At 38.6% G+C, this 9,268-nt stretch overlaps 1 protein-coding gene across 5 annotated transcripts in view; it reads right to left on the bottom strand.

Annotated features, from left to right (window-relative positions):
- The window catches only part of PARP4 (poly(ADP-ribose) polymerase family member 4), a 114,329-nt gene that overhangs the window by 88,972 nt on the left and 16,089 nt on the right, over nucleotides 1-9,268 (bottom strand). For all 5 annotated transcript variants that reach the window (XM_069080520.1, XM_069080519.1, XM_069080521.1 and 2 more), the window contains 3 exons: nucleotides 9,170-9,233; nucleotides 7,379-7,454; nucleotides 3,977-4,090 (listed from right to left, as the gene is read on the bottom strand). In XM_069080520.1, the coding sequence (XP_068936621.1) occupies nucleotides 3,977-4,090; nucleotides 7,379-7,454; nucleotides 9,170-9,233 (254 nt within the window). The remainder of the gene's footprint in view (nucleotides 1-3,976; nucleotides 4,091-7,378; nucleotides 7,455-9,169; nucleotides 9,234-9,268) is intronic.

Below are 9,268 nucleotides of genomic sequence, written 5' to 3'. Positions count from 1 at the left end.
AGAAGAAGAAGAAGAAGAAGAAGAAGAAGAAGAAGAAGAAGAAGAAGGAGAAAGAGAAGGAGAAGGAGAAGGAGAACTGTTGGATTTCTTCTGCACAAAATTGAGAGATGTATGCTTTCTGATATAAGGCTTTTGTCTCTCATAGAAGACATCTAGTATGGAATCCAAATAGAAGTAGCATTCCCTTTAGATGGAGGGACCCTCAAGATCTTCTTATTTGTAGATGATATTCTTGAATGTAACCCCCAGAGACACTGTTACTGATGTATTAGAAGACCACAGGGTACAATATATGTGGGCATATAGGAGAGTCCAATTTCCATCCAGTTTCTAGGGCCCTTGACTTTGGAGGGTTCAGGAACTTCCTTCTAGGGAGAAGCCCTGAGGCTACATAATATGGAGAAAGAGGAAGAAACATGGTTCTGTTGTTCTATGAGCAGAGAGCAACAGAGGTGATCAACTAAGCACTTGAGACTGACCAGATGCAAGTGAAATGGGTATTGACTGGGATTCCTTTTACTGGTCTTTCCATATTTCTTATTATTTCTTCCTTCTAATAGTGGGGAGGAATAGAAAGGGATGAAAGGCTGCAACTCCTCAGCTTCAGCCATTTCAGCTTGCAATTGTTACTTTTAACTATTATCTGTATTTTATACTATTTGAAACTGCTACTAAGGTAAATGGGCATTTATGATAATTCTAGTCCACACCTACAAGTATGTAGTTGCAGATTGAGAGAGGGGAAGTAAAGCAATTGAGAAGAAAACAAAAGGCAGAAGATGGTGGCCAAGTCCTTGGGTTCATCTTGGCCATCACATGTTCTTGCTGCCATAGAATTCTAGTCACCATCTAGTCTCAGAGACAGGGGATAGTAGAGAAATCTCCTTTCCCCTTTACTGGAAGCCCAACTGCAAGGAATTACTGAAACAGTTGTAAAAGGAAGAAATGGGGCTGGTTTTCCCCAACGATTTTGTTAGCTCACTGAGTGGGTGGCACCTCTTGACTCTAGCACACCATCTTCAATACATTTCATGTCACTGGTGAGCAATCAGGAGCTACTGTATCATCTCAATAAGGAAGGGGTCAGAGCACATGTCCCACAGAAAGAGACCAGAGCTCATTCCCAGTGCCTCAGGAGGTAACCTTGGGAGGTACCTCAATCATTCCTATGACGACTATAAAATGCCTTGGAACACTGCCGAACCTGTTAAATGAGATCAATAATCATTCAAAAGAGTTAAGTCTAATTATCTAGAATAGAAAAACCTAGAGGATAATGGATGCTTATTGTTTATATTGTAATATAAAGTTGCATGTCCAGCAGTCAGAACTGGTCTGTCAGTACATATATCTCAGATAGAGATTGTGACAATGAATGAGTGTCCACCAAGAGGTGAAAAAGAAGTTGCATTTGAGAAATTGTGAAGCACTTCAACATACCAACGCTTCTCCCTGAATCAAACAAATAAAAAGCACTATTTTCGTGCAAGTATTCTTCCAGTGATGTTTCATGGCTCTAAATTATGGACTACTACAATCTCTGAAGAATAAAAAATATGGTCACCTAAAAGGTAATGGAGAGATACAGGTGGGCATTAAAAGGTTACAATTTATTTCCAACAATGAACTGCAGGTCAAAAGGAATACCAAAGAAATAAAAAATGAGATGTCCAGCCAGGAAAGGAGATAACCTGGTCATGTTCCAAAAGGGAAGGACAACCCATATGCTGTACTTGTATCTACATAATATCAAGAAACCCAGAAGAAGGCGCTGGCCTGTTGGGTAAGCTCCATGGAAGATTTTATAGGAGGACATGAACAAGAATTGCACATGGAGGGAAAGCACAAAGGAGTGACTGCTCTTTTGCAGGGAATACCCATAATGATGGGACCACAGACCTACTGGGCTATTAATGTGTTCTATTTATTCTTCTCATTTAAATAAATCACAACGTTCCCTGGGGGAAATGTACCCAAATCCTTTTGAAATTATTCTCACTAAGGTTGCTATAAACATTGAGGCAAGAAATGAAGTGATATATGCCCTAATCAAATAAGTTTCAGAAGTTTTTGAGATTCTAAAATTGGAATTGTACCCTATGCTTTTTTTTAGGTGTTGTTAAATAATACCCAGAATGCATATAGCAGGGCACTATTTTCTTTCATTCTCTCTTTTCTCCTTTATTTCCCCTTAAATAGACATTATACGAAACACTAAAGTAGAGATAAATAATTCTCTATTAGGTATAAGTGTGTTTGCCTTTCATTCGTTGGAAAATTATTACCCAAAGGGTGGTGGAAAAATACAACATACATACAACCTTACCAACACTGAATTGCCTGAGAGACAAAAATAAGGATTCTTAGAAATAGAAACAAAAATAAAGAGAGGAAGCTGTACAGACAAAGGACCCAGAGATAAAGGTTTCAGCAGGATCTAATAATAGTGTGGACTTCCCCAGTGGCTTTCAGGTATTATTTTGGGCTGTGAACTTCAGATCATCTTTATTATTGTTGTTTCGTCATTTTCTAGTCACTTCAGATTTTTTGTAACCCTGTTCCAGGTTTTCTAGACAAAGATCCTGGAGAGGTTTTGCCAGTTCCTTTTCCAGCTCATTTTACAGATGAGGCAAACTGAAGCAAACAGGGTTAAGTGACTTGCCCAGGGTCACATAGGTAGGAAGTGTCTGAGGTCATATTTGAACTCAGGTCTTCCTGACTCCAGGCCTTGAGCTTTATCCACTGTGTCACCTAGCTGCCCCAGATCATCTTTAGTCCTTTAGGAAGCTAATTGTCAGACTGTTCAAAGCTTTTTCAGTTGCTCTTTGTATTCAAGCCTTTTGAAGCTTTGCTCTGAATGGAACAGGGAAAGTAGCTCATCCCAACTGTTCTCTGGGCTGCAAGATGATGACCAAAGCAGAACTGTCACCAGAGACCAGATGAAAACAAGACAAGGGCCCAACTTTCTTCTACCTTAGTTTATAGTATAACTCTATTATTGGGGGACACTCATCTTTCTGAGTTCACCCTTACTATCTTTGTGACTCTGGGCAAGTCACTTAACCCTGTTTGCCTCAGTTTGCCTCATCTGTAAAATGAGCTGTAAAAGGAAATGGCAAACTACTTCAGTATCTCTGTTAAGAAAACTCCAAATGGGTTCATAAAGAGTCAGATACAACTGAAATGACTGAACAAATGCTACTATTTTTAAATAAAGAAAAGAATATCTTGGAGTACTGTGGAATTGAGAAAGGATAAAAAGATTTTTCCATCTATATAACTGAATGAATCTTTTGAAGGGCCCTAATTAGCCTGAAAATGAACAACCATTTTATGACAGTTACAATAGGCAACATTACATAGTAGTTAGAAAGCTGGCCTCAGGAAGAACGGGTCCAAGTCTTGCCTCTGACACCTGTTAGCTGTGTGACCCCAGGCAAGTCACAGAATCTCTTAGTGCTCCGGGTATCTCTCTAAAACTCAAAGTTACAGAGAAAGCGCAGACCTACATGGTCTATCTATGAATGAAATCACAGGCCCATCCCTAACCCTAACCATTATAAACATGCCTGTAAATAATCTAGAATATTCAAGATACTGCAGTCTTCTCCAAGCAATTTTCTACTCTGTCCATTTGACACAATCCTCTCATGTACTAATGAGATATGGTTATCATCAATGACAACCTCGTGCTATCTTTTCTAATTGGTCAGGGGCTGTCAAAGACTGCACTACTGTATATGAAATAAGTGGAGACAGACAGGAAGTTCCAGCACAATTATTGAATTTGTGGTAAATTCTAATAGAAATAAAGTATTTGAATTTCATAATAATTATATGATTAGTGATACAATTCCTTTTTATCATACGGTTAATCAGTAAAGTCCTAAGAAGCTGATAGGGTGGTTTTCTGACAAAACATGTACAGAAAACCAACTCTAACAGCTGATGAGCACATACAAAGCGATACAAATACCTTAACTCCTCCTGGCAGCAGGAAATTCGCAGCTACAAGAAAAGAAAAGTCAGGATGTTCCTGGAAGCACTGCAGTTCCACCACTACAACTTCTTTTTCTCCCTCTGACTTAATCTGGAAAAGGCACAGTATGATATTCTAAATTATGTCACTTTTTATACATATATATATGTATACATATATGTTTACTTTCAGTTTTTTTTAAATAGCACCCAAATTTTTGTATATTTGGGGGGGTATGTTTTTTAATTAATAAATTTATTTTTAGCTTTCAATATTCACTTCCAAAAGATTTTGAGTTCTAAATATTCTCCCCATTTCTCCTTTTCCCCTACCCCAAGACCTTGTGCATTTTGATAACCCCTTCCCCCAATCCACCCTCCCTTCTATCAACCCCCCTTTTCTTATTCCCTTCTTCTATTTTCCTATATGACAAAAATAGATTTCTATACCCCATTGCCGGTATATCTTATTTCCCAGTTGCGTGTAAAAACAATTTTCAACATTCATTTTTAAAACTTTTAGTTCTAAATTCTCTCCCTTCCTCCCTCCCACCCACCATCATTGAGAAGGCAAGTGATTCAATATACGTTATACATGTGTAGTCATGTAAAACACTTCCATAATAATCATGCTGTGAAAGACTAACTATATTTCCCTCCATCCTATGCTGTCCCCCATTTATTCTATTCTCTTCTTTGACCCTGTCCCTCCTCAAAAGTACTTGCTTTTGAGTACCCCTCCCCCAATCTGCCCTCCCTTCTATCTTTCCTCCCTCTCTTATTCTCTTCCCCCATACTTTCCTGTAGGGTAAGATAGATTTCTATACCCAATTAAGTGTGTATGTTATTACCTCCATAAGCCAAATTGGATATCAGAAAGGTTCACTCATTCCTTCTCACCTCCCTCCTCTTCCCCTCTACTGTAAAAGATTTTTCTTGACTCTTTTATGTGACCTCTGGAATATCATATTCTAAGCCCTTCAATCCCTTAATGTAGAAGTTGCTAGATACTGTGTTGTACTGAATGTGTTTGCACAATATTCAAATTGTTTCTTCCTGACTGCTTCTAATATTTTCTCATTGACCTGGGAACTCTGGAATTTGGCTGTAATATACCTAGGAGTTTTTTTTTGAAAGCTTTTTCAAGAGGTGATCTTTCAATTCTTTCCATTTCTATTTTACCCTCTGGTTCTAGAATATCAGGGCAGTTTTCCTTGAAAATTTCTTGAAAGAGGATGTCTAGACTCCTTTTTTGATCATGATTTCAGTTAGTGCAGTAATTTAAAAATTATTTCTCCTGGATCTGTTTTCCACATAAGTGGTTTTTCCAATGAGATATTTTACATTGTCTTTTATTTTTTCATTTTGTTTTATAATTTCTTGATTTCTCATAAAGTCGTTAGCTTCTATTTGCTCCATTCTATTTTTTTTAATTTTAAGTTTTTTTTTTTTTTTTGCTTTTTGGAGGGCAATTGGGGTTAAGTGATTTGCCCAAAGTCATACGGCTAGTAAGTATGTCAAGTGTCTGAGCCTGGATTTGAACTCAGGTCTGCCTGACTCCAGAGCCGGTGCTCTATTCACTGCACCACCTAGCTGCCCCTCTCCATTCTAATTTTTAAGGAATTATTTTCTTCAGTGAGCTTTTGGACCTCCTTTTCCATTTAGCCAATTCTAATTTTTAAGGCATTCTTCTCCTCATTGGCTTTTTGGAGCCACTTGGGTTAGTCTATTTTTTAAGGTGATATTTTCTATAGCATATTTTAGAGTCTCCTTTAGCAAGTTGTTGACTTGTTTTTCATGATTTTCTTGTATCACTCTTATTTCTCTTCCCAATTTTTTCTCTATTTCTCTTACTTGATTTTCAAAATCCTTGTTGAGCTCTTCTATTACTGGCGACCAATTAATATTTTTCTCAGAGGCTTTAGGTGTAAGAGCTTTGACTTTGTTGTCTTCTCATTGTATGTTTTGATCTTCCTTGTCATCAAAATAAGATTCTGTAGTTTGATTTTTCCCTCTGTTTATTCATTTTCCCAGCCAATTACTTAACTTTTTAGCTCTTTGTTAAGGCAAGATTCTGTTTCCAGGAGAGTGCATTGTTTCAAGCTTCAGGAGTTTTATGCAGTTGTTTTCAGGGATATTTCTAGGGACCAGTAAATTTTCGGTTCTTCCAAGGTTGTATGTTCAAAGGAGAGGTGTTTACTCCTCTCTTGGTATGCTCCATGGTCTTGTCTATGAGTGACCACAAGCACTCTTTTCTACCTTGGAACTTTGAGGAGGATTCCATCTCCACCATCACCACAGCTCCAGAACACCAGAGTGCCTCTTCACCCCAGGACTGCAACCCAATAGTGGGCAAAGCAAGCTAGCAAAGATATCTCTGCAATCCCCCTCTCATCAGTTGCTTGATCTCCCACCATCTTTGGTCTGAGAGCTCAGGAAGCAGTCACTGCTGCTACTGCTGCTGCGCTGCTCTCTCATCCAGGTCTGACAGACCTTTCCTACTGATCATCTAAATTGTCTTAGGTGTTTGTGGGTTGAGAAGACTGGAAACCACCACAGCTGCCATTGATTCAGTCCCCTGGGGCCTGCTCCAGGTTTGCTGGGCAGCCCAGTCTGTGGAGCCCACAATTGTCTGCACTCTTCTCTCAGATTGGTGCAATAGACCTTTCCCGTCAACCTTTCAAGTTTTCTTGGGCTGGAAATTTGTTTTACTCTGTCATTTTGTGGGTTCTGCTGCTCTAGAATTTGTTTAGAGTCATTTTTACAGGTATTTGCTGGGGTTTGGGGCTCAGTTTTTTGAAGAATGTTATTTGATGCAGAATTCTGGGTTTGGCTCTACTGCAGATTTCTGTGTAGGGATTTTGCACTCCTGGAACTCTGGAAATAGTTTCAGATGCAGATAAAAGAAACTAGAGGAAGGGAGGGAGGAGGGAGTTTAGATGTATTAACTCTATGGACTGAGTAGTGGTGCTGGCCTGGAGTCAGCGCCACCTGTTCTTTGAATTTACCAGTAGTGAGTCTAGGGGGAGTTATTGAACCTTTCAGTGCCTCAGACAACTCTCCCGGACTAGAGTTACAGAAAAAGTGCCAACAGGCATGGATGGTGGAAGCTCCTACCTGAGAGCTCCCTACATTGATTGAATAACAATTCTAGTTTGAAAAAAAAATCAACCATGAAGTGGTTCTGAAGCAGTCTTCTGATGCCTAAGTTCATCAGAGGGTCCTGATTTTGAAAAACAAAACTCTTTTTCTAAATCCTACTGCTGTCAAAATTTAATATGGCTTTAAGAAATCTATTCTTTAAGCTGAGAATACTGAGGCTTTCAAAATCAGTAGGAAAAATTATTAAACAAAATATTTTAAAACTATTAATTTCAAGTGCTAGAAATTAAATTCTTACTTTTTCCAGGATGCTATATTTTGCAACTTCAAAATCTTGAGGAACATGAGGGATACTGTCATCTTCTGTACAAAATCTGAAATTTAAACAATAATTTCTTAAACATTAAAGTGTTATTGAGCGAATTTTGCATTGCCATAAAGATTTTTATGGTAGAGTTCTTTTCTGGTAGATTCACTAGCTCATAAATATATTGATCTACATCCCATTTAAGTAGAAAGAAGCTTTAGAAGTCAACCAGACCAACCCCCATCTTTTATAAGTGACATCATGTCTCTGCCTGTTGCCCATTTATACATTATCACAATGGTTGAGACTGCCAAATAATCCATATTCCTGCACCATATATATTAAAACATCATGAATGTTTGTATTAGACTGAAGTGATAGGACAGATAAGTTTTTCCTGAGAGAAATTTATATGATAAAATGTCATACAATGTAAAGTAGAACAAGCATTTTTAAAATGAGCCTGAGAAATTGGTCTTAGTGAGAAAAAGTCTAGGTTGTAGACCTTATTCTAGATTTTATCCTTTCTTCTTCATACTGAGAGGTAGCATGGCTTAATGGACAGAGCTGGCCTCTAAGTGAGAAAACCTGGCTTGGATAAAATCCCCCTTTTGACATCACTGAGTTTGTGACCCTGGGCAGGTCAGTTAAACTTCTCACTACTCTAGGCAACTCTAAGACTTTAAGTTATAGAGAGGGTGCTGCCCTGCTTTAATAAAAGGAGCTTCTTCGCCTAAGAAGTTCCTATACCAATGAAATCCCAGGTTCTGTCTCTATCACTTCATTACACTCTTATTTCCTCCTCTTCCTCCTATTAATGCTAAATAAGTAATTTTTATATACAATTTATGTAAAAGATTTTAAGTTTGCTTTGAGAAAGCATACTTCACATTAATCCTCACAAAATTCTTTGGCAGGAGGATGCCAGTATTTACTTTAGTGGAAGCTAATGTAGAGAGGGAACAAATAAATGACTTGATTGAGGTAATTCAGTGGGGGCAAAGACAGTGGTAAAGCTAGGATCAGAATCCAAATCTATTGACTGCGATTTTAGCCCACCTACCTTATGTAATACTGGGAAACAAAATAAGTCATTAATACTTCAAGTAAAACAGATTAAATTAAAAAAGATGACTACATGAACATTTGGATGCACAATAATATCTCTTTAAAAAAAACTGGTTACAGGGTTTGGCACAGGCCCAAACCAGCTAAAAAGGAGGCACTCACTGGGGAGATGCCAGGGATTTGTTTCTGTGAGACAAAAGACCTGGCTCACACAAGGTCATTCTGTACTGGCCTACCACGTGGTTGGGAGCAACCTCTTTGCATTGGCTGGTAGCCAGAACTTGTTCAGTAGCCACAACTGGTTGCTTTTAACACTCCCTGACTGGGAGAGCCTCTCTTTTCAATGAATGGTGCCCAGGAGTAAAGGCATGCTGGGGAAAGAAAGATCTGAGGGCCACCTTCCTCTCTCTTTAAACCCTGTGGTCCAACAGGCAGAGCCCTTCTGGTTTTATTTGTCTTTTATAGTTCTAAGTATAGGAAGTGAAGTCTTCAACCCTGAAGCTGAAGCCATAGCGACCTTAGGTTAGACCCAGCAGGGAAGCCCTGAGAAACCAGGGTCCTAGACACAAGCTAGGAAGTGACTTGAGATTTGGATGGGACCTCTGTTTTAGGTAGCTTGGGCATATGCCAAACCTAATTGTACAAGTATTCTACTACTGGATGAATGCATGGTTAAAGTATACAAGCGTATACACAGAAGAAATGTGAGTTTACTTATTGTGCTCCACAATCTCTTCATTCTTCTCAGTGCTTCTATGCAAGTCATCCTTGTCCACTCCTAGAACAGAAGATATGTATTTACTATTAAAGATA

This window comes from Petaurus breviceps, unplaced genomic scaffold, assembly GCF_028583685.1.
Source record: "Petaurus breviceps papuanus isolate PSGF00001 unplaced genomic scaffold, PetGlider_PUasm1.0 91133, whole genome shotgun sequence".
NCBI lineage: Eukaryota > Metazoa > Chordata > Mammalia > Diprotodontia > Petauridae > Petaurus > Petaurus breviceps.
Note: the sequence above shows the minus strand (reverse complement) of the source record. Positions and strands in the feature narration are given on the sequence as shown.